This window comes from Microchirus variegatus (assembly GCF_963457635.1).
Source record: "Microchirus variegatus genome assembly, chromosome: 7".
NCBI classification, from domain to species: domain Eukaryota; kingdom Metazoa; phylum Chordata; class Actinopteri; order Pleuronectiformes; family Soleidae; genus Microchirus; species Microchirus variegatus.
The window spans coordinates 10,187,866-10,213,802 of NC_139808.1; the positions used below are offsets into that span (position 1 = coordinate 10,187,866).

The following is a 25,937-nucleotide window of genomic DNA, read 5'->3' on the forward strand; positions in this document are numbered from 1 at the left end:
CAAACTGCTGAGTAAAAAAATGGTTAGTCTTAACCCACACAATCAATGAATTGATAAGTATAAAAGTTATCAGAATTCATGTTTAATGTTTGAGTAATAGCTATGTAACAAAAAGGCTCTATAGACATGCTTTACAGAATGTACAGGGAAATAAAGTCCAAAAATACAAGTGAAAACAAAAAATACCAAAAAAAAATGAAAGAGAAAAAAAGCAGCATTTGATATTGCCAGAGCAGTTACTGCTAAACTTTGGTTTTAAGTCATAAAAGGATGTTCAGAGAGTGAAAAAACAATACAAACAAACATACATTATGTTGCGCTGTGTTGGCAGAAAACAATAAATACTGAACATGTAACTCCATTATGATGACTTTCATTTCTCTATCACACAAAAGAGGGCGACGAAAGCGGCAGCGAGTAAAAGTCGGGAATCTCAGGAATGTCAGGTAAGAGAATTATGTTTCAAACAAACGTATAAAAGAAATAGGCTTCGGGTGATCTGATAATGGCAATCATTACGAAACACGAGAGGCAAGAGCAAAATGCAGCGGAGATTTAAATGCATAAAAGTAACTATTAATAAAAACTATCAATAGCTTGTTTGTGCAAATGGAATGCGACTAAAAGGCATGAAGATGATGCATTCAGGGTTTGTGGAAATCCAAAACTGCTAGTTTTGTAAGAGTAATACAAAGTTGCAGCACCAGGTGCATGGTTTTCCAAACTTAAGTCTGTTGCTTAGTGTTGAGGGTGTTTAAGTAGCTTCTTCCATTCCCCTTAGTAATAGTAAATGTGGAATGAGAGAGGAAATAAATATTACCATCTATAATGTAACATTTGTTGATGAAATGCACATTTTTTTGTGTCCAACCAAACCTCAGTTTAAGACCAACGTGCCCGTGTTGTGCAGTGAAACTACTTAAGTCACAGGATGGCAACATGATTGTGTCATTAAGGAAATGGTAAAGACATCTTAAATCACACTCGGTGCTGTGTACCATGAGCAAAGAAACAGAAAAGGAACATGGAAAAGCCTTCCTTGGTCCAATAAAAGGCAGAAATGATCATTAGAGTAAAGAAAACAGGCGTCAGACATTATACCCTTGGAAAATTTGTTCGATAAAATGCCTTAAAAAGGCATTTCTGGACTTAACTCTTAGATCTGTTGCATGTATGAATGCATCTCTTTGAGCACGGTGTACAGTTTAGAGTCATTGTTAAGCACATACTAAAATGATTTTTCTTCCAAGAGCCACACACCGACAAAGAAATGTGCACGACACTGAAACTGCAACAATCAAGAGGATTTTGAAGAGCAACCAGACATAAAACCTGTTCAAACAAGTCCACATTCTTTGAAAGTAGTTATCCTTGAAACATCCTCAAAGCAAATGCTGACATTTAGAGAAAGAACAATTTACTGAAGCTGGGGGGTCATTTCATAATTGTGAGAATGTTCTTTTCTATATTTCAAAAAAATCAAATAAAAATGAAGACATTATGTATTTGTAGTTACTGCAGCCTTCGTCTCAAACCTCTCCGACAATGGACTTAAAGGACATGGAATTTAATACATAACGTGCTTTATGTACACATACACACAAACATACATGTATAAAATAATACATTCTTATTTTTCACAGTACCAAGCGAGAACCTCAGCGTAATCAGTTTCTGTCCTATTACATTTTTGAGAGTAATCTACGATGATAAAACGTCTGACACGCACGATCTGCATCTGCAAACAAGACTGGAAATCTCTCTCTCTGTTCATTTTCAATTTCAAAAGAAGTGTTTGACTAGAATACCTGTCGACATGATGTAGCACAGAATTAATAAATTAAACTTTTACCACAGCCTGTTTAATTATAGAATAAACGTATGAACGTCTTCAATGATCAAACACCGTACTGTAAGTGCAGTTGATGTATTTTTGAGAAAAAAAACAAAAAACAATCCAGCACATTTCACTTTGTTGCCATAGTGATCGAGGAGTCTTCTCCACAACAGCCATCTTAGCAGTTAACGTAAGAGGCTTTAATCGTACCCACCCCATTTCAGACAAACGGTCGAGATCAGTCCGACCCATTTTGAAAGAGCAAGGCTTACAGCACGTGCACTGCATTAAAACTGTACCGCTGTTTAATTAAGTGCATGTAAGACATGAGGATAAAAGGGGAAAACATATCAGTGCATACTGTGTCGAAGCCATGATGTCACCCCCCCGATTGAGGGTAAATGAGAATTTACGCTTTACCTCCAAAACTGATTATGAAGATATAAAGCGAGAGGAGCTAACGATTGTGTTTGACACATGACAAAAAACGAAATCAGGTAAAGATAATGTACAATATATATTCATATATATTCATAATATACACCACATTTTGGTGTTCACTGTCTCTGAAATTTTGCATAATAGCATACTAAATAGTATAGTTTTACAGTCCGTCAGAATCGCTGTGGGAATGTGGGACATATGCTTTCAAGGTTCTTAAGGAGAGTTACCACCACAATCTGCTGGTGAGGGAAATACAACCGTCCCCCCTGTTCAAACCCCCTTTTCCCAGTCGGGAGAAGATGGTTTGTAATTTCTACTAAAGTTTTGTACAGCGCCTGTTCCAACAGCCGTCTGTACCAGGAAGTCAAACTGCCAGCGTGCACTGTCCTGCCGTACATCTTAAGCCCCGCAGCAGCAGGGGCGAACCCATCCAACGTGGCTCTTTAAAGCATACATTCATAGCTTTCTCCATAAAGAGAAAAGAGAAGAAGTGGCAGAGGATGTGGGAAAGCGAGGCCCTGCAGAGGCGGAGGTGTTAAAGAGGAGGTCACTGAAAATCACCAGTCCGCTTCTCCAGTGGAGAATGTACCGTGTCCTCTTCTGTGAAAAGGGGATTGTAAACATACAAGAGAGCATCTTTGGCAGAGAGTGAGTTGTCTCTTTGGAGGTAGTGGGTGAAAGGAGGGTAAAAGGCGCAGCAATTTTAAAGTCAGAGGCAGAACATGGGAGTGTGAGGACCTATGTGGGGGCAGAATGCTCCTGAGGGTTAGTCCTGTTAGAGGCACTTCTGTGGTCCTGTGTGCTTTGGCTGGGGAAGTAGTCTGCTACGTCTGCTTCACTCTGATCCTCTGCTCCATCTGCAGTGGAAGACAGAGGAGGCGTCCTATGAACAATCGCTGGATGCTGGGACAGATCTTCTCCCCAGAACGACCTGCCAAGGAAATCTGCAAAAAGGCAAGAGAACCCAGAAGGTTTCAAATAAGTGATAAGAGCCTTTCTGCATGGAGTTTGCATGTTCTGTGCAAGTGTGAATGTGAGTGAATGGTTGTCCACAGTGTACCCCGCCTTTCGCCCAACGTCAGCTGGGATTGGCACCAGCGGCTCGGCAACCCTCATGTGTCTGGATGGATTTGTTTAGATATTTTATGGAGGCAAAAGTACAAATTGCTTCGAGTTAATTAAACCTGAGAGATTTCTTATGTCTAGGGTGCAACATGAAAAATTATGATTTTCACGCTTTTATATCCTTGTAAATTAACCAGAGAGTAGACGATGTCTCTGTAGGGCCTTTGCATATCAATGTGGAGGTGAATAAATAAGCAAATAAGGCCGAGGTTCATTTCAACGCAGCCTTACTTGGATACGTGTGGAAAAAAAACTGCACACATGCATTTTGTGTAGCGTATTTTCGTGCTTTTTTTTAAAGTAGTTTGGCTGGCTATGTGACCTTTATTTAGAGTAAATAATATACCCATATCATCTATGACCACAAGAGGGCACTGTCCACACTTGTGACAATTGAGCACGACTAAACCATAAAGACAGAGAGAACACAGATAAAATGCCACAAAAAAGAAAAAAGTGAATTAAGTATGCAACCGGAGGAAGAAAGTTTGGAGTGAGTGAAAAACTTGTCAGGGACTGACGAAAAGCAGAGCTAACTCTTACTTCTATGAAAAAAATCAAAGAAGGCTAATCGTGGGCAGAAATCGCAATGGCCAAGGCTGGAGTCAACAAATGTGTTCTTTGTACGTATTTTTTGGCAGATACGGCGAAGAGTCCGGAATATTCGGTATACTTCTATGGAGAATTCAACACAGCGTATTCAATCGATTATCTTAAAAAACGTGAATTTCCGTTTCCATATCTCACCATTAGCGTGGTGCTCCAGGGGAGTGTGGCTGCCCAACCTTTTGTCGTGCGAGGAGAGGAAGACCGAGGAGTTCTGGTTGCTAATAAGGTTCTCCAGTGTCGTGTCCATGTGCTGGGCATGCTCACTGAAGCTCTCCTTCAGGTCCGGTAACGTTTTGTCCAGCAGCTCGTCCTCTCCCATGTAGGCATATGGGCAGTACTCTCGCGTACGGGAGTAGATGTTAGCATTGTCGTAGCAGTCGGAGCAGATGACTAGCGAGCCTGCGCCACCTGGTGAGGAAAATAAATCATTAAATAAAAGAATATAAATATTCATTATGATAGCAAAACAAACTTGTGAGAGTTCCAACACACGTTCAGCAAATACAACGCCTCTGGCCATAACTGTGGCCAGCAAGGGAAGAGTAGAAATCCCATGACCACATGGGATGAGTCAACACTAACCTGTGGGGACTGCAGCTACTCCCTCACGGGGCTCCCCAGGGTGGAAGCTGCTCCGGCCGGTGAACAAAGATCCGACCCTGCAGTGCAGCAGGCCGTTTCCTTCAGCTTCCACCTCGCTGCTCATGTCTCCATAGCACACACCTGGGACATGCATGATAATTAGTCAGCATTTCATTTTAGCCGGAATTTAAAAAGGTCAACAACAAAGCAGACAAGAGAACCCCAATTAGCAGGGAGGCAACCTAACCTCATTAATTCTGTAAACTACATTGAGGAGACTTTATATATTTTAATAATGTGCACTATTTGTTTTGGATGTCATTCGTTTGAAATGCAGGTCATATGGCAGCAGACCTATTTGTTCCAGTTTGTTGTGCTCATGCAATAATTGTGTAATCTTTGAAAAATCCAAAGGCCTTACTCTTGTGATCAAAGTGTTGACCGAACCCAAACCCATTAGATTTAAAGAAAACCAAACATTTGTATGAATATTTAATTGTATTCTACTTTTTTGAAAGTTAAGTGTATGTGCACTGCTAGCTGTAATAATATAACATGTACAGTTGTTGTGGCTGGAGAAGAAACTACAACTCGTCTCAAGTTGTACATTTTGAGCAATCTGAGAAGGCTTTCTAATTGGATGTTAGTACCCAAACAAGATACAACTCAATATTAAGAGACAACAACAACCCCCTTTGAATCATATGACCTGCACTAGAGCATGGATACCTGACTTGAGCCCGTCTAGACAGGTGCTGACAAAATTCCAGAAATGATAGGCAGAATTAGGTCAATTGGCATAGAAATGTCTAGTTCTTTTAGTGGCACATATAGCATTAACATATATCATTAAATAGATGGATACAGATAGTAGATAATAAGTAGAGTCTCATAAATGATTGACCTTGTGTTTCTCTTTAGAACAGAGGCTCTTTATCCTCCACCTCAACTCAAAATAAATCATGATGGTCAGCAGTTACAGTTCAACAAGAGTTGATAAAGAAGAACACATTGTATAGAATATATAGAATAATTCTTCAGTTTTCTCCAACTGTGTCTGGCTCAGAGGAAATATACAGAATGCATGTTGGGCTCTGGTCAGGTTTGGTCAAAATTCTCTGGCTCAGGATTGGACAGAAAAATGTGTCCAGGGCCTCCCACTAACTTGCAAACCAACTACAAACACTGGCTTTGTAAATGTTCTTCATTCACTAACGACAAAAGCTTTAGATTCCTCTTTTAAATAAATATGAAAATAATAATATAAACATGTCAAATGTAATTGAATAGACTAAAATGTAATGTAGAGTTACCCACCATCTGTCCCTTTATGGATGTATCCATTAGAGAGCGGAGGCATGAGTTGTTGGTGGCTGCCAGCCTCAGAGTTACTGTAGCCTTCCTGAGGCTCTGACAGTGTACCCTGAGAGGACAGATAGCTGGGGATGTCTGCTGGCAAATTCATTTCGTCTGGAACAGACAGAGACATATTTTGATTCAAGACTGTAGAAAGCTGTGTTCTCACATCAACGGATTTTTTTTTTTTTTTTTTTTTAAATCACCTGTGTTTGAGATGCTGTAGTCCTCGCTCTTTCTGCGCATGTGATAGATGACGATGACCCAAACCAGAGAGGTTCCGACCACACAGCACACGACCACAATCACCACGATACCCACAGTGGTCCAGCCGTCCTGGTCGTACCCTGCACCCGTGTCACAGTTTGGCGACGGCGAGACTCCGAGGTAGATGTGGCCGCGCTCTGTTCCCAGAGTGTTGGACATGATGCAGGTGTATTTTCCTGCATCGGCAGGACCAGCATCTACAATAATAAGGAGCTGGTTGGCGGCAGCAAAGAAGTGGCGCTCTGTGAGGACCAGAGGTCCGTCGTCTTTGGTCCAGTTGAGACGGGGGGCGGGGCTTCCTCCAGCTATACACTGAAGCACGGCGGTTTCACCACGGGCCACGGTTCTGTCCTCCAGCGGCCGCACAAATGATGGAGTTTCTGTGGGGAATATAATTGGTTGTTTTTTGACTGATAGATATTTGCTCACCACTGAATTGGTGTTGAACTGCTAACAGTGTGTGAAGTCAAGGCTGCTATTGTCAATATACTATTTTTTATATATATCAGCACAGGCATTAACTCTCTCATTAAATCTCAGAGGCACATTAACATAATGTTTGTGGCTATAGCATAAGAAAGGCCATGTTTAGGGTGACATAAGCAGCCAATTACAGCAGAGTGACTCACTTGAAGTCACCCAGTAGTAAACATCAGTAACACACTCCACTGATGAGAAGGGTTGACTCACCCAGGACTGTGAGAGTAGCGTTCGCAGACATGCTGCCAGCCGCGTTCTGAGCTGTGCAGCTGTAAATGCCCATGTCTTCCGTCTTCACGTTAGCAATGAAGAAGATGTCATCATCCGGCATCACGTGCATCCTTCGCTCTCGGGCGGCAGGGAAGTCGGTGCCTCCGTCCTTCTGCCAAGCAATCTGGGGCGATGGATGCCCTTCAGCAGCACACTCCAGTCTGGCCATAGTCCCAGTCCGGATTGTCAGGTCCATGGGAGTCTTAAGAAAGGATGGCATCTCTGAAAGAGATGGGGGGGAAGAATCCATGTCAGAATGGACAACTGACCTACTATCTTCAATTATCTTAAATTGATTAATTACTATAAGACAGTAAAGCAGATGATCAATCATGTTATTTTCCAAAGGGGTCTTACCATTGACTGTAAGCTTGGCTCTGTTGGAGTAGTTGGAGCCAAAATGATTGGACACCACACACTGGTAGCGCCCCTCGTCAGTAAAGTTGACATTGAGGAGGTGAAGCATGGTGGTATAGATGAGCTCTCCCTCCTGGAACTGGGCAAAGTTTTGCACTTCAGCATCATACAGCACCTCCCCATCCTTCCGCCAAGCTGTAGCCATTGGCAAATCACTGCTGCTGGAGGCAACGCAGCTCAAAGTCACGTTGTTGCCCCGCAGCGCCACAGACGTCTCCGGGTGAGTTGTGATCCTAGGCTTGGGGAAATCATCTGTTGAGAGGCAGGAAAGGGAAATGTAAAGTTCAGTTGGCCATTATCAGTGTTCCTGTCACTCAGCCTCTGTTGTAATCGCCCATGCATGTCCTGCTACTAGACTGGATTCATTTTGTGGACACTACTGCTTTTAAGTACCTGAATTGGATCAGAATGACAACACCACAACAACAAAAAAAAAAATGACAAGTACACAGGGACTGACCACAAACAAACTCTTCAGGCCTGACGGTCAGGACGCTGCGACCAAGTAGACTCGGAGGATGAGCACAGACGGCAGTCACTGACTGCTGGAACTGACTGTCAGTAAGCCAGGGTCCCAACCACTCCATGTGACAGTCACACAGTAAGCTGCTTGTGTTCAGGACACTGGAGGACAGAAACATGGGTAGAAACATAATAGTTAAAGTCGGGAGCAGATAAAACAATCCCACTATTACATCTCACTCAACTAATTCCATATTTGCTTGTGTACATGTCATAAAAAAGGGATTTAACCTCTAAAAGCAAATTTAAATGGATATTTTTCTTTTAATTGGCCTCAATTGCCTACACATCTATGCAAGCAATACTTTGAATTGTGGAATTTATCACAAAGACAGTGCTCTGGTGCACACTGTGTGATGTAATTTACAAAAACAGACAACTATAATGTTAATGAAAATAATGCTTTACAGCCATCTTAAAGAAGTAGGGTTATAATTAAAGAGACCAGAGTCTCAACAGGACCATTAAACAGGTATGAATGCAAAGTTTCCATTACCTAAATCATAATGGGAAAGTATATTCATTGCTATAAAAGGCACCTGCAGAAGACACTTTGTACAAAAATATACTTTAATTACATGGGTGTCGCTATTACGCTGCTCTAGCCAAGTTATCAGGAGAAGCAAATTTATTCACTGACCAAGCAAATAGTGCTATATTCTATTAAAGCTGCAAACTAATTAATAACAAGAGGATATGACTACCGGCATGACACATTTTCTGGGTTTGACAGCTCCTGGTGCATTTTGTTAGGCACTGCATGAGAGACACACCTAAGGGCTGATTGGACTCCTTAAGAAGTCAAAAGACTTAACATTTCCACCACCACCAAACAAAAGGAAAGACTGCTGTCTAACAGCTAAACTAAACTGCAGCTAAAGAGCTGAGATTTCTGTTACACACCTCAGCCAATTAACACAGCTTGTGATTCATTTGTCTGTTCGACTCTTTCATTAATAAAGCTGCAGAAGATCGACCTGACACATTGCACAGACTGAGATTTCCTTCCTAAAACCACATGATGCCCACCCATTCAATGTTAAATGATTAATGAGTAGGAAAAATAATATCAAGAAGTGATTGCGTCAGTTTAAGCTTGCGTCTACTCACAACACTTTGAGCTTCGTGTGCGACAACGCCTCCGGGTGTATCGACATGATGCCGTTCTTACTGAGGTCCCTGCAGAGGGGGCAGACATATGGATTAGACACACCTACAACGTGATCTGATCAACACGGCATCCTCGTTCACAAGCATAAGGCGACAACAACAGCACAGTGGTAATAAAAGCCTTCTGCTATGTTTATCCATTTAACAGTAACAACAAATTCTAGTGTGGCTGTGCAGAGAAAAAAATGATGGAGCAGTGGTTTAACTTACAGGTGCTCCAGCTCCTCCAGGCCCTCAAATGCTTTCTTGGTGATTGATTTGATTTTGTTCCGTTGGAGAATGCTGGAAGAGAAGATGATTTTTATTTGATGCTTCTGGGTAACACTTGACATGTGACCACACAAAATAAAAACCTTTATAGAATATAATCACCCCTATCAGAATAGAGCCTTATCGTATCAATTAACTGCACAATAAAACCACTTTATCACATTTCACAACCACTCATTCATCTATGAAAGTCAAATGTATCATTATCTGTATCTTTCTATTCATCTGTACGATCGGTTTCCCCTCACATTGTGTTCAGCTTCTTCATTCCGTCGAATACGCCGATGGAGTCTTCAATGGCCCAGGAGATTTCATTGTTGCGGATATCGCTGTAAAACACAGAGACGTTTAAGGCGTTAAACACACTCTACACAGAGTGATAATCTAAACCCTTTCCTGCACAAAAAACACTCTCCCTCACCACGGTGGGGTTTTTTTGGTGCCAGTGACTCTCAGTTAGGAGACTAACAAGTTAAGACACCGTAACTCCCACAGTGTCACAGTTCACTCTTGCTGATACGATGAGGAGGAAGTAATTGGCTCGGTTAAGCATTTCATGGGTACAATGGAAACCTTGTGTTTACAGGATGTGTCATGGGCTATTTTGTTTCTCTTTTCTTGCCCGACATTTCCTAAACCCACTTTTGCGCTCCCAGCCTTCCCCTCTCCCATGAAAACTCTCCTTCATCGTTTCAGTTCAGTGGAAGTCTTCTCAACAATTTTCCCCTCACACCTACACGACCGACTAAGAAGGCATTCTTTCTTTTGAAAGGTCTGATAATCTGGAACTGTGCAATAGATTTTTAAGGCATTTACTATGCCGTTCAGAATGTAAAAACTCTCTCATCTCATCGACGCATACAAAGTTAATTCAATTTTATTTGAATAAATGAATAAAAATGTGTAAAAGCATCCAACTTCCACCACATTTGTGTTTTTGCCAACTCATTTAGGGTATATAAATGTACTAAGACATATTCATGACAAATATATCCAATAAAAGTAATAAAAAGAAGAGTGCAAAATATTTAATGGCACCCACCACCTCGGGAACATCACAGTTTCTCACCCTGATGAAGCCAGAGCTGCTGTGTAATTTGCTAAAAATGCTCAATAAACACGAGACAATGTTTTTCGCTGCCTGGTTAAATGTGGGGTGAAAAAAAGATCTTTAAGCCTAGAACAAGATGAGTCATGCTCTGTACACATCAGTTACTCTGTATACACTTGACCTCTGTTACTGCAGAAACCTGTCTGCTCTCACACCCTGGAGATATTGCAGCAGCACTGTTACATGCAAATTTCAGGTATTCTGGTCAGTTGACCTCAAAGGTCTGAGGCACTATTCAAGTTCTCACTGAAGTGAATGGGAAAGTGGTCTGCCTACTGTATTGTTTTATGCGTTAGTGTATTATAATTAAAGGTAGAGTCTTTGCAACAAGTCAAAGAGGCATACACAGCTGAAGCAGAGAAAATAAGCAAATGCAAAATCATCCCAGTTTCATTACAGACAACAATTTCCAGTGTTTTGGGGGTGGAGCTTTGACAAAAGAGCTGATAAATGATGCCTAAGCAGAGTCATCTTGTAGAGTTTCCACATTTAAACTCATTCCAAATAAGCACAATGTCCACAGCAAATTGCAGGACAGATGACGCAAAACAAACAGGACAGGATATTATTAAATTAAATATTAGATGGTTTCACTCTAATGGTTTGGCAGGTATGAGACACACAACGTTTACTTCTTTTACTTCTCTAAACTACTTAGGATTCTTTTGGGAATGTGTTGAAGACAGGGTTTCAGTCTGCAGCCTTGAAAAACCTCTAATGACTTATATATAATATTTTGAATAGCTACATTACTTAAATCAAGGAGACACAACACATATTTTAAAAAAGGCAAAGTACTTACAGGGTACGTAGACTCGACAGGCCACTGAACACTCCCTCTCCCAAATGGCTGATTGAGTTCTCTCCCAGGTTCAGGCTCTCCAAGAAACTTAATCCTACAAATGCCGTCTCCTCGAGTCTCGTCAGATGATTAAAGGACAAGTCTCTGTTCAAATCAACCACAAATATGATAAAGATTAGATCAAACTAGTTCTTACTCGATGCAAATGTACGTAAATGTCGGTCTACATTTACCAATGATGCTGCAAAAAAGACATTCTCACTTAATCATTACAACCAAGACTGTACAGCCAGTGGATGACAATAAGACAACAGTGAATAAGTTCCTGAGACCGTACAGTAGAGCAGACAGAATGTATTTCAGAGCCCAAGGCTAATGACAGCGAAAGGCTCTAAGGTTCATGATGTTAGCTGCAAAGCAAACACACTTACAGTTCTTCCAACTTTTGGCAAAATTCCCAGGCATCTGGTCGGATGATGAAAACACCATTCTGGTTGACCCTCAGGATACGCAGCATGCGTAAGCCATAGAGCCAACCTTTGTTAACCTCTGTTAGGTTGTTGTGCTCCAGCTCTCTGAGACACAGATGGGGAAAAACAAAATTGTAATAATAAAACATCTTAATTCTTCTTTTCTATTTTTGCAGTAGAAATCTACCACATTCTTCTATCGTTGTTCATTTGAAGAAATCCTCATAGTTAATGACTGTATACTGTGGCACACAATTAAATACATATATTCCATGTATTTGTCGTTCCAACATATGTAAAAAATATAAACAAAGACATATCATTAGCTGCAACTGCCAATAAATGGACTTTAAACCTATGTCCATTAATGTGCAATAATAAACACATAAATTGCTTATGAACATGCACAGCTCTATACTCACAGCTCTTCAATGTTGTTCAGTCCGAAAAAGGCTCCATCCATGAGTTTGCTGATGCCGTTCCTCTGCATCTTCAGTGACTTCAGTGAGTCCATCCCTTTGAATGTTAGGCTGTCCACAATTTTTATCTTGTTCCGCTTCATTTCACTACAATGACAGTGACCAGGTCATTTGGTCAGTAAAAACAGAAGAAAAAAAAACAGATATATCTGCCAACTGGCAACAGCTTTATTTTATTTTAGTTTAGTTCAACGTCATAAACTCTTTATAAAATACTTACAGGAACTGAAGCTGGGGAAGCCTGAAGACTTTGGATGACAGGGCTGCTAATCTGTTCCTGTTCAGCTTCAGCACCAGCAAGGTGCTGGAGATGTTTTCAAAGCAACCGGGCTCAAGGATGCTGATCTTGTTGTTACTCAAATTCCTATGATATAAAAGACCAGGATATATTAAAGCCTTAACACATGACTTTTCTAATAGCAAACTAAACACCCCGAGGTTTCTGTACATGCTCTGACAAAATAAACATTGCCTTAAATGAACAGCTGTTGACTGAGCAGTTCTTTTTTTAATGTCGTGTAAACACTTCTTCTTTCTTATACCATTAGTTACTTAACCAGTATAAGCTGATTTAATGCCATGACAGGTGTCTTTGAACTTCCAAAAGTTCAGACAAGAGACATGTGCCATTATAAAAAAAATATATATTAATTTAGTATACATGGTTAGCAGATTAATGTCCCCTAATGTCTGATTTATTTCATCTTACCTTTCAGGCCGTTCCTGTGAATAAAATGATCATACAAAAATGAAGATGAATTAAAGTGTTTGCTTACAGATATTTCAGCTGCATGTTGGGGAAGGATCCAACTTTGAGCTCAGAGATGGAGTTTGATGTAAGGTCCAGTGTCTCCAATGAAATGTAGGGCTGCAACTGATGTATCGACAGTTCTGAGATCCTGTTGTGAACTCTAGATTTATAAAAAAAAAAAAAAACACAAACAGATATTAATATTCAGTATCATGATGGCTGATAACTGGTCTGATATACTCGTTTAAACTCATATCTATTGCACCATGATGACAAGCAAAACACAACACTTTTTAATGGAATAATATGATAATAGCAGCTAAAAAAAGCAGATAACAGATTAACAAAATATATTGAGAATGTCTGTGTTATGGGGTATATTTTTAGATCAAGAAAACATCCATAGTTGCCATTAATGACCATTAAGACAAATGAGGCGGAGTACTTACAGTGACAGTGAGGTGATGTTTGAAGAAACATCTCCAAGAAATGGAAGAGCAGTCAGCTCATTGTAATTCATGGTGCTGCAATGAAATTTAAATGAAAAAAGAGAGAGAGTCAGAGTAGGACATTAAATTACCAATACTTTTATCCATTACATGAGTCAAATACTTCATTGTGTCTACATGTTTTTATTCAATAGTCAGTTTCGATACACCAAAGTAAAATGTATTCTGTATAATGTAATTTGGGGCTGTAACGATGGTATTGTTGAACTGCACCAATCAAGGTGACATTTTTCATAATGTGTATTTTGTTTCTATGGTAATTTATTTTTGTCTGACTTGTGGTTTTGCTATTTTTCCTTCGTCTAATAAACTTTAGCAGTTAAATAATAAATTACCACAATTTATTGAACAACACTTAAGGTCCATCTCTCTGAAGTATCTGTACTGCATTGTAAATATAAAAACTATTCTATTAGTAAAAAGTAAACAAATGATTAAATACATGAAACAAGTATTCAAAAAGTTAGCAGCATTTACAAAGCCTTTCTTAGGGATGCACGATCCCACTGTTTTCACCTCCGATACCGGAAAACAGCGTGTAATTTTGTAGAAAAGACTGGGATAATTCTTTTGAGCAAGGCAACGTCAGACTTGAATTAAACATAAATTTTCCAGTTTTTTAAAAAACATATAAACAAATAGTAATGTACTGAATTACTTTATATTATAATTGAATTTATTAACTGTGCATCGGTGCAGCAATCTTAAATGGCTTCAAAAGCTTGACAGACATTCATATTAAAGAGTTATTTGTTACTAGTTTAGTTTAGTACAAAGATGATTTTAATATCCAACACAAAAGCAGCTTAATAAACCAATAGCTTCCCAATAGCTAGAACATGTGTAACTGGTTCAGTCAATGCAATTAGGGATATATAAGCTCCTTTATTATTATGTAAAAAAAGGAGTTTAAGCTTAGAACAACAAACAGCTTGACTACCTTGGTCAAACAACAACATGTAAAAATAGACAGCCACAAAACCTCTTTGAAACGGTTCATTCGGGGCAATTAGGGACACAAAATCAATTGTAAAATAAAATTTTTTTTAAAAGTATTAAATAAACAAACAATGGGGGAGCCAAGCCAATAGCTTGGTAAAAAGGTCCTATTTAAGATAGTTTACCATTGAATAAATAAAGTGTTTGGATGTTTGACTCAACTTGTTCGTGACTGTTTTTATGAATAAAATGCACTTACAGTTAGCATAATAATGCAAACTGAGTTGACTGATGTGTTGTGTCGCTCACCTTGGTTGGGGAACAAATCAGTGCAGTGGATTAAATGCAGCACATTAACGTCAACCGTGTTGTGTACTTACACATGGGTTATCCCATCTGGTGGGTCCAGCGGTGGCGTCGAAAGCCTTTTTCTGTTACAGTCCAGGACACGGACATTCTCTTGTCCTTCCGAGCACAAACACGGAGCCGGGCAACTCTCCAGGGCCCAGGCACTCACACCGAGCAGCATGAAGACAAGGGCCGAAGGAATGGGCCAACCCTCCGCCATTTTAAATGTCTTCCTGCTGGAGGCTACGTGGCTAACTTGCTAAACTGGCACGCTAACGATAACAAAACCACCATGAAACTGTTCTTTCACCTTAATATCAGCCGCACAAGCTCATACTTCGGGTTTACAGTGTTGTGGTTCCAGGCGGAACTGTAAGATACAGTTTTATCCAACTTGCGTGAGGCATCCCAGTAGATTATTTATCTCCTTCTTCCTCTAGCATGAATTCCTTCCGCTCCAATCTGGACAACCTCTCCGGGAGGCTAATGCTACCCCACTACCGAGCTGCTTTAGTCGCACAAATTCGTAGCTTTGTACCATAGGACATCGGTTTACTATCACACTGAACCGGGTTCTGTTTAAAGTAAACCGGGGGAAGTGTTATCTCCTCTAAATTCGAACAATATTTCTCCGTCTTACTATCCCGAAGGAACAACAAAGCGCTTTGAGATGATGATATGGGATATCCGAGATCCTGCCCCTCGCTAGCATGTTTACAGGGATTCTATTGGTCAATGTCCAAGTCTGTCAAACCTTTGCATCGATTTCGTTAGATCACACTCCAAATTGTTTTGGTGGAAGAGCTTCACTTTTCACAGCAATGTTTATTCAGAGTATCACATTTACAATCGGCTATAATGACAATGATAAGTTTGAGTGTACATGAGAAGAAAGCTGAAGCTGAATAGGCAATTTTTCCACTTCCAAAAACACATCGAAACATGGTAAATAAAAAAATAAAAAACAGTTACATTGGAATGGTGTATTATTCGCCAAGTACTTAAAATATCCTTATAGTTATTTAGTCATAGTCATGTCAACTATTTTAAATAATTTTTTCATAAATGTATGTACTGTTTTTAATTGTTACTTTTGCTGGACCATGTAATATGTCCAGCAAATAGTACAAGGAGCCTTCCAAGCCACATGCATGATGCATTATATTTATTGCTAATTTATTGACCTATTTACTGAATTATTACTGTTTTATTGTTGTGACTTAACATCATACTTCCATATGTTTCTACTAACATTTAAACATTTTAACTGGTGTTTGTGTAATATGTGAGCTGCAGATGAATTGCCCATTTGGGATAAATAAGTCACCTGCATCTGAAAAAATATATATGTATTATACTATCATTACAAGTAGTAAAGTAGTACATGTTATTTAAACAGAAAGACAGGTAAATACAATTTTTAAAAAAGTATTATAAAATATTAGAAGCATTTAAATAGAATACATGAATATAAAATAATAAAGATACGGAAATCCAACACAATGAGGTGTGAAGTAGGGTGTCTGTGAAAAAGAGGTAATGTATTACTTATTATATTATAAGCATATAAATAAAGTATTACTATCCACATAAAACATATATAAACATATACAAATACACATACACATATATATACATATGTATATATATATATATATATACATATGTGTGTGTTTATGTGTTATATATATACATATATATGCATATATATATATATATATATATATGTTATATATATATGCAGGGCAAACTCAAGTATCCCGTTCAGGTGGACCACACCTCTTTGGAACTGGGATTCCCTGGAGAGACGCCTCCACCTGTGGGTGACACACAGAGAATCATCCCCGTGGGCTATGAGCTCAGTAATAAAGCAGTGTTGCCTTCGTCGTCTCTCTCATCTCCACATCTCACCAGGAACAGCGAGCGACAGCTGCAGAAACCATTGAGCAAAACCAACCGGACCGGGCAATGAACCAAGAAGTGGCACAGACGCGTATTCCTGCCGCCCTGCTCCAACAAAAGAGAAAAGGAACCGCACAATGCCAGCGAACATGTCGCCTGGACACGGACGCAGCGCAGGGAGTCATCCATGTTGTTGGGACCACTCTGAAGACGAACCTGAACAGGTAAGCTTATCAATGAGTGGATATGGAGTGGATATGGAGCAGTGCGTGCGCTCACAGGCGCGCTCTGCTTACGCGCTCCGCGTAGATGGCATAAAAATGAAAGTAGTCATTATTTGCCTCATCGTAGGTTTACTGTATTGTACAATGCAGTTGCAGAAGTTCATTCAAAGTTTCATTTCATTTAATTGCAATAGTTACCGCTTACTTTGGTTGTAAAGTATTATGATATACCTGCTTAGTTCCAAAGTGCCTTTACGTTCCTTATCACGATACTGTTTCTATTTATTTTTCTAATATCGTGATAAGGAAGGTCAAAAAAAAAAAAAAATCACAGGTGCCAACATTATTTTCCACACTCAGTGCAATCTATGTGAAAAAAACCCATCCCCTAAAGGGAATAAAAGATCAGACGAGATAAACACACAGACAGACAAAGGACAAAAGAGACAGATGACATGACAGTGGGTCGGTGTGCGGTGGGGAGGGCAGCAGTCTGACCAATCAACGGTCACAGAGGCACAAAGCTCCTGGAGCTGCGGATTTTATTGTCACTTGTTGCCCTGCAGCCGAATGAGAGCGCCGGAAAAACTGGTTAATAACAGCTGACACTGGAAACAACCGCTAATCTGGTCTATTGTGTCCGAGGAAAGTAAAGCGCAGCCATGAAGCAGTGCCGGACTCTGCGAGTAAATTATGGGAAAACGTCAAGTGTTGTGTGCGTTGTCGGCTCGGAACTCAACGTGAACCTGGGCAGGTAAGGACTTCTTCCATCACCTGCAGCTATATAGTTATAATATGACAGGTAACACTTTAGATTAGGGAACACATATTCACCATAGGTGCTTACTAACATATATAAGTAGCATACTAACCCTTTATTAGTAATCATGAAGCACATATTAACACTTTATTCTACATAACCTTATTCTACTGACTATTACAAGAAGTTACACCACTCAGTTTTGACCCATTCAAAAACACCTGAATCACACTTTCTGCAGGATTATTAAATTATACCCTGTATCAGATAATTCTGTTATAATAGACATGTATAATAAATAGACAATAGATGTGCTATTTTAACATGGCTGAGGAGAATTGTGTGCAGATCCTGGTGTTGGCGGATGTCTGTTTGGTGAGTGAAGAGAATCAACAGTCTTCTGTTGTCCACAGTAGAGACTTTGTTTCCACTAACCAAAGAAACTCAAAACAAAGATTTCTAGCCTACACAGCAGAGCGAGGCTGGATTACTGTGGGAGATAAGCACGTGATTCCGCAATCATTGTACTACAATAGCAAATAATACGGGGGGATAAAAGCTGCCTGATGGCAGTGGCATAATAAAGAGTGTGTTGACATTCTAACTACAGCAAGTGCATTAAAGGAGCTTTTGCAGGGGAGAGAGAACCTGTCCTGGCACGGCTCTGTTGTTAGTGACAGGGGACAAAGTCCACAGTTTTTGAGTCCAACCAAGGCTATAATTAGGCTTCAGTAGTAAATAAAGTGAGTATCCTCCACAATCTTCTATAAAGGAGACTCTATCAGTAAATCAATTGATAGCTCCTTTCAAGACCCCTCCTTCCTTACATATGCCTCCCCATTCCTACAAATGACTAGTGATAAGAATATTACAACTACATTACAGAAAACTTGAGATCAAGTGATATAGAATGAAGTAGGTGTCACTGGCGCCAAGAAAAGCTTCGAGCTCTGTAGAAATATCATGTCGAGTCATTGAGGCCTGTAATTTTGCCGACACTTCAGTCAAACTCTGCGAGTGACGAATGAGGTGAAATTTGACCACTTGATTTTCTGGTTCTTCAGTTTTTTTTCTTTTTTTTTCTTTAAACAATCAACGGTTATATTTGTTCTAACACGGATTACTTATCCTCCTTTACTGACATAAAGAAAAAACTCTGACTCACAATCATGACTGCAACTTCTACTTTGGCTCACCACCTGTTCCAAATTACAGACTTGCTTTCACATGTCAGTGCTCTAAGTCACTGTTTATGTATATATACTGTATATATATATATATATACACACACACACACACACACACACACACACACACACACACACACACACACACACACACATACATGTATATATACACACATATGTATATATATATATATATACACATACATGTATACATGTATGTGTGTGTGTATATATATATATATATATATATACACATACATATACACATATACACATATATATACACACACACACACATATATATATGTACTCTTACCTTTATATTACATGTTATGAACTATACAGAAAAGGAGACACTGGAATCCTGGTTAAAGTTTTGCCATATCGCTCAGTGTTTCCTTGTAGTCACTCTGGCTTTCATCCACAGTCCAAAGACATGTAGATAGGTTTTATATTGCATGTGTGTGTGTGTGTGTGTGTGCATGAGTGTGTGTCAGAATGAAACAGTGAGTTGGCTGATTTCACTTCCTTATCCATATCAGTTGGAGACACACACACACACTCTCTTCTCTTAAGACACATTTTGGTTTTTACAATGCCTCCAATATAACAATCCAATCTCAGTATATACACAGCTCTCCCTCAGCTGCTCTCTTCTGGCTTTACAGCCTTCTATGACCACATGCAAAAAAATAGCTTTTCCTCCTCACACAAGCTCCCAAGACTGTCCAATTCAAAATTCTATAGAATAACTGCAACATGCAAATAAAACAACACAAAGCCAGCCACACAAATTAAAACATCGTCAAACAATTTTATTCAGTTAATCTGAATTTCCACTCATCTTTTCCTACCAAATCTTCTTGCCTGGTCAGGATTCTCAACAATCAACTAACGCATTAGTGTGTGTGGTGTAAACACAGCCCTAACATGCCACAAAATCTGCTGTGTCTGTTGTTTCCAGGAGTGCTCCACCCGGCTCCAAGTTCTTCTCTGTGAAGTGCACCCCCAGTGTTGAGTGCAGCATCGAACCCTCGCCCCCAGAGACGAACCACCTCTCCCCTATCCCCCTCAACGGCAACTCGGTGCTGCTCATCTGCATGAAAAGAGCCAGTGAACATGAAAACGACAGCAAGGTAAAAGCAAGGGCAGGAGAGCATGGCCCTCATATTTCAACGTGTCGTATTTCAATATGTGCTAGATACGGGGTCAGATCCAAGAGCCTGAAGTAAAAACAGTACCTGAATCCAAAGTCTGACACACCCTTTCTGTGACATTTATACCCTTTTTGATTGATCTAAATGGGAAAATCACACGATGACTGTGCGATGTACAAATCATGATAATAAAACACTGAACACTTTCATTGATAGTACTTCAATGTATTGTTTTTTTGGGAATGTAAATCATTCCTTTGTGTGTGTTTTCCTATTAGCTGTCTGTCCGTTACTATGGAGCGGACAAAGAGGTTCTGGGGAAGGCAATTCTACACCTGACTGCTCTTGGTAAGTCAAAAATATTACAAAGCAGCTTGCATTTTATTCTCATTTTAAAAGTTATATATATATATGTATCTTGAAAGAGTCCAGTCAAGACATGCATCATCTACAAAATCACTAGCTGTCAGAGCTCCTTCAGCCATGCACACAAAGCATGTTAAACATGTGATCCTCACACCCATCATTTTACCCAACAGAGTGGAAGTGAAGTATTGTTTTTAGTGGCTCTGTGTGTCTGTCTGCACTTGCCGATATGACCAACAGAGGCCGCCAGAGGCTTGTTACGTGAATAGGGTGAAGTCTGTCATCTCTGATTGCCTTGTTGTTATTATTTTATATATTTAATTAGAATTAGTATTGTGAATCGCTCATTTTATGTTCCGATTTATCAGCATACTGTAAAAACAATAGCTGTACCTTGTTCAGAGCCACTGAATTATTTATGCATATTTCCGTCCCACAGAAATCTCTCTGGACGTGGATGCTGACAGAGACGGCGTTGTGGAGAAGAACAACCCTAATAAGGTGACCAAGATGGTGTCGCAAAGTGCCGAAATCTATCATTTCTTTTTGTCTCTTTCTGAATCTCTTCTCATTCCCAATTCTAAAATGCTTTGTCACACATAAGAACTTCTCTAATAGGCTGTCGTCCAAAATCACCCACGTTTCGCTTCGCAGTGTTATTGAATTCTTCATTTGATTTAACTGAAAAGCAGTGAGTGTGACTGTGTTTGTCTAAACCACGCTAGGACTCGTGGACATGGGGTCCTAACGGCCATGGAGCCATCGTCTTGGTCAACTGTGACTCGGAGCGAAAATATTGGAAAAAACTGGACGCCGAACAGAAACACATCTCCAAAGTGTCAGGTGATGTGTGTGATTCATTAGCTTTCTTCTCTCTGTTTATCTACCTTATCTGTCTTATCATATTTGCCCTTTCAAAGTCAGTAGAACCAGGAAGTCCAATGATAAATGAGTCATATGTCGATCCACTGACTGCTGTGGGTCAGTATACTGTTGACACTCTGTTGATAAAATAGACCTCTGTTAAAAAGCTGGAGGTAGACAAACTAGTTTAGCAGAAATACTGTACATAGACTAGTTCATGTTCATGTAGTGGTACTTTATGTATTTGTGCGGTCCAAGAAACGTACAAACCTATCTTTGTAGGGACATTTTGACCTTGTGGGGACATTTTATCTGGGCCCTACAACTTTAACGTGTTTTAAAGTTGGGTTAAGGCCTTGTTTTAAGGTTAGAGGCTCGGGAATGCAGGATGTCTTTGATGTGCCCTCACTAAGATATAAAAACAGTTTTTTGTGCAGTCATCACACTGTATTGAAAAGACATGCAGTCAGGTGTATTTGGATTTAACACAGAGAGGCATTCATGTCATGCTCATCATTACATGTATTGTAAGTCTGTGGTTTTGTGGACTGAACTAAGCTCACACAACTCTTTGTGGATGCGCAGACCTGAAGGACATGACGCTGATGGTGCTGCGAACCAAAGGCCCCGCCAAGCTCCCCAAGGGATACAAGCTTACCATGCACATTTCTCAGAGCGCCGCCGAGAGTGTCCGAGTCTTCAGGACCAAATCCACTAGAGCGGATGCCATGTGTGAGTATGGAGGAAAACCCTGAAAAACACATGACACACGTAGCTCTGGTGGTTTATTGAAATCTTTGGCATGTGTTTTCTTTTATGGTGCTCTCATATTAGCAAACATCTTCCAGAACTACGCCATGACGGACTATCCACTGGTGCTGAGCAGTGAGGTCCTGTCACAGGAAGTGCCTTACCTCGGAGGGGAAGCGGAGATGAATTTTTACGTGGAGGGCCTCAGGTTTCCTGACATAGACTTCAATGGCCTCGTCAGCATCAACCTCAGTCTGTTAGAGCCCATCAGTGCAGTAAGTTTACAAAGTCGTACTTAATAATACAGCTGTTGTCGTCACAAATGCAACTTAAATGTGGCCTCACATATAGAGAGGAATGAGCAACACTCTCAGCAACATCAATGAATAATGTTTGCAGTTTCCTATTCTCAGCGACCGCTCTTATTTTGACAGTGTATCCCTGAGACGCCAATTTTCACAGACAAAGTCATGCTTAAGGTCGCACCCTGGATCATGACACCCAACACCTTGAAGCCTGTTGAGGTATTTGTGTGCAGGTAAGAGAAGACTTATGAATAATACAGGTGATGCTGACAATGGATTCTGCAACGGCTTGTTGTGGTGTCATACACCCCCCTCAGATGGAGCTGAATGCAAACAGTGTCAGAAATTTCATACTTGCATAGAAACCCATTTACCTTCTGTCAGCTTTTGCCCATGTTTTACCCCAAAAGAAAAAAAGTGCAAATGCATTTTTTTAAAACTGGAAAAAAAACTGTCTCCATGTGTTTATTTTCCCAGCACAAAAGATAACTACACTTTCCTGAAAGGAATGAGGAACCTTGTTACAAGTAGTGGCTACAAGCTGAAGATTTGCCATGAGTATTTGAACAGAGGAGATCGCTGGATGCAGGTAAGAAAACCCTCTGTGACTCATGTGTCGAGGTTAGCTTTACCTCTCATTGCCTAATGTTTTCTATTTGGTCATTTTAGTTTATAGTTTTAGAGGAGCATGAATAAGGTTGTGTATCGAAAGTAAAAGAACAGGCAAAAGTTCCATGATCCGAACCCCCCCTGAAACTAAAAAGGATTTAACAGTGTGGACTTGTCTTAACATGCACCAGGATGCAGCCCATTACCTGGCATTGTGGTCCCAGGAGAAAGAGCATCTCAACATTCCTTTACTACAGGACTACGGTGTAAAATAACATCTAAATACGTAACTCAAATGTTTTAATACCTCACGCACTCACGACAGGAAGTGTTACAAACAACGTGGGAGAAGAGAACTGAAAAATGACAAGTCTGGTCAGGTTTATTTGGAGATACTGATAAGAGTCGCAGTCACTGGATTTAACAACAACAACAACAACAACAACCACGGGACTCGATTGTGTAATGGGTGTGACCCAAACACAGATAACAAAAATGAACAAAAACAGTCTATAAAAAACAAAATGTAAAGAGTAAAACATAAACCAGAAGAACATGGAGCTTACCATGAACACATGAGACCATAGAGCAACACACAGAACCAAATAAACCACTGTGGAAGCAAACACAGGGGTGACAAAGACACAGGTGAAACACATCAGGGATGACAGGACAGGAAGCAACACTGGACAAGGTGCACACAAGAAAAGACTTCAAAATAAAACAGGAAACAAGGAACTGAAAACCAGACTGAGTACAACCAGATTACCTTTCAAACGTTTGCTAATCTTTTCACTCTGTATAATCTGTGGTATGTTTCAGGATGAGCTGGAGTTTGGTTACATCGACTCACCTCATCACTGGTTTCCCGTTGTTCTGGATTCTCCTCGAGACGGAAAGCTTGAGGACTTTCCCTACCATGAGCTACTGGTGATTACAAAAGCTTTCACCGTTAAAAAAATACGCAAAGTGCCTTATAGTAATCGGCTTCATGTCTTCAGGGACCCGACTTTGGCTACGTGACGAGGGTGGCCGAGAGAAAGGACGTGAGCAGCATGGACTCGTTCGGTAATCTGGAGGTTAGCCCTCCTGTCACTGTGAATGGAAAAAACTACCCTCTTGGCAGGATCATCATTGGCGTGGCCTTCCCTACGTAAGTTTGTGAAGAGATCTGGACTTGACTAACAATATCAATCAGTAAAGTAATGTATGGGCATATGTTACTATGTTTTTTAAGGGCAACTAAAGGACGCAACATGACCAAAGTAGTTCAAGACTTCCTGTGGGCTCAGCAAGTTCAGGAGCCCATCGCGTTATATTCTGACTGGCTCGTCGTCGGCCACGTTGATGAATTCATGACGTTTGTTCCTGCGCCCGACAGAAAGGTAAGAGTTCTTCCCACATACAGAGAAATCACCGAATGACTCGGTGAGAAAACAGGAATGCGGTAGCCGTTGCCGGTTGGTACAGACTCACTGTTTCATAGATTGCAGGATTGTGAACACTCCGAGGAAATGATTCAGCCAGTTGTTGTGCCCTTAACTCTCGAGTTTCTGCTCACAGGGCTTCCGCCTGCTGCTGGCCAGCCCAGACGCAGGCTTCAAGCTATTCAGAGATTTACAGAAAGATGGGCACGGACATGCCAACATGTTTGATGGTAGGCATACCTGTCTGTCTGTCTGTCTGTTTGAATAAGTTCATTTTGCTATTCTTGACTTTCTCTCTACGATATTTATTTACACAGGTCTGGAAGATGAAGAGAAAATATCAGTGGATGACATCGTGAATGACGAGCAATTGCATAATCAAAATATCTATGTACAGGTGAGTGGAATTATATGCTGAGGCCAGATAGGATGATGCAAGATCAGTTCAGTTGGTTAAATATTTAATTCTCACATTAGGGGCTGTAATAACATCTCCTCCTCCTCTCTGTGGAAAGACTTTCCGCCAAGTATTTTTGAACCTGGCTGAAGGGATTTGCAGCAGGGTGTTGCTGATGATTTGGTGATAAGGCCTGGCCCACAGTCAGTGTTTCAGCTCATGATAGAGAAGTTATGCACACGTTACCCTCTTCTTTTAAGGGTGCACGGCAGGCAGAATTGCACAGTTTCTGCATGCCGAAAGCTCTACTGAGGAAACATTCCTCGGGTCAGAAAGATGTGAAATCATTCACTCGATTGATTGTTTTAGGTCAACCCCCATCACTGTAAAGTGAGTGCAACACAGCCCAAGGAGAGCATGACACAGTAAACATATTATTAATTAAACAGGAATCACAACCAGAATGGAATCTTCCAACATGGGATATATTTAACATAGTACATTTTGTGTTTTCGATTCTCTGTTGGTGAATAAATAATCAAAATAAGGATAAACAGGAGTAAACTGTACTACTTGGTGGAAAACAGGGCTTAAAGCCTGTAATATGTAATACAACATGTGCCTCATATTACCCATCCTCTTTCAGAGCTGTATAGACTGGAACAGGGATGTTCTGAAGAGAGAACTTGGTCTGGAGGAGGAGGACATCATCGATCTGCCGATATTATTCAAGTTAATGGATGACCACGGCACGTTCAGAGCAGTGGCTTACTACCCCGACATGGTGAGCTGTGATCACTTCTCATGTAAGAGGAAGGAAAGCTCTCATCAGTGAGATAAAAGATGTAAATAAATGTTCACTTTTTCCAGGTAAACATGATTGTTTTGGGGAAAAACCTCGGCATCCCAAAGCCCTTTGGACCCAAGGTGAACGGTCGTTGCGTCCTGGAGGCGGAGATGTGCTCCCTGATGGAGGGCCTGGGCCTCAACTGCACGTACATTGACAACTTTGCCTCCTACCACAAGCTGCTGGGAGAGGTGCACTGTGGCTCCAACGTCATCAGGGAACCGTATGACTTCAAGTGGTGGAACCTGGAGATGTGAGCAAGGACTGAGGAGTGGACAGAGAGGAGCGGAGATGTCATAAAATAACACAAAATGCTTGTTAACCCTCGGTTTCATGTGCAAAAATACCACAAAAGGTTTGATGTGTGCGTCTTCAAATTCATTA

The 25,937-nt window shown here is 40.4% G+C and overlaps 2 protein-coding genes across 2 annotated transcripts; one reads left to right on the forward strand and one right to left on the reverse strand.

Annotated features, from left to right (window-relative positions):
• Window positions 1-3,019: 3,019 nt before the first annotated feature.
• On the reverse strand, window positions 3,020-15,186 carry lrig2 (leucine-rich repeats and immunoglobulin-like domains 2; the record flags this gene model as incomplete). Its single annotated transcript, XM_083892068.1, has 18 exons — window positions 14,791-15,186; window positions 13,412-13,486; window positions 12,988-13,122; window positions 12,432-12,575; window positions 12,155-12,298; window positions 11,694-11,837; window positions 11,263-11,406; window positions 9,598-9,678; window positions 9,290-9,361; window positions 9,020-9,088; window positions 7,848-8,011; window positions 7,328-7,639; window positions 6,911-7,192; window positions 6,160-6,600; window positions 5,915-6,067; window positions 4,598-4,738; window positions 4,154-4,423; window positions 3,020-3,225 (listed from the first exon to the last, which is right to left on the reverse strand). The coding sequence occupies exons 1-18, from the start codon at window positions 14,976-14,978 to the stop codon at window positions 3,020-3,022; spliced, it is 3,165 nt and encodes a 1,054-aa protein (XP_083748194.1). The 5' UTR covers window positions 14,979-15,186.
• Window positions 15,187-17,527: 2,341 nt separating this feature from the next.
• Window positions 17,528-25,810, forward strand: padi2 (peptidyl arginine deiminase, type II; the record flags this gene model as incomplete). Its single annotated transcript, XM_083892932.1, has 16 exons — window positions 17,528-17,638; window positions 19,796-19,967; window positions 20,267-20,336; window positions 20,794-20,855; window positions 21,080-21,197; window positions 21,804-21,950; window positions 22,053-22,243; window positions 22,403-22,506; window positions 22,751-22,862; window positions 23,705-23,812; window positions 23,884-24,035; window positions 24,120-24,267; window positions 24,446-24,539; window positions 24,627-24,706; window positions 25,353-25,490; window positions 25,577-25,810. Exons 1-16 carry the CDS (start codon window positions 17,547-17,549, stop codon window positions 25,808-25,810), a joined length of 2,022 nt encoding a protein of 673 aa, XP_083749058.1. The 5' UTR covers window positions 17,528-17,546.
• Between the last annotated feature and the right edge of the window lie 127 nt (window positions 25,811-25,937).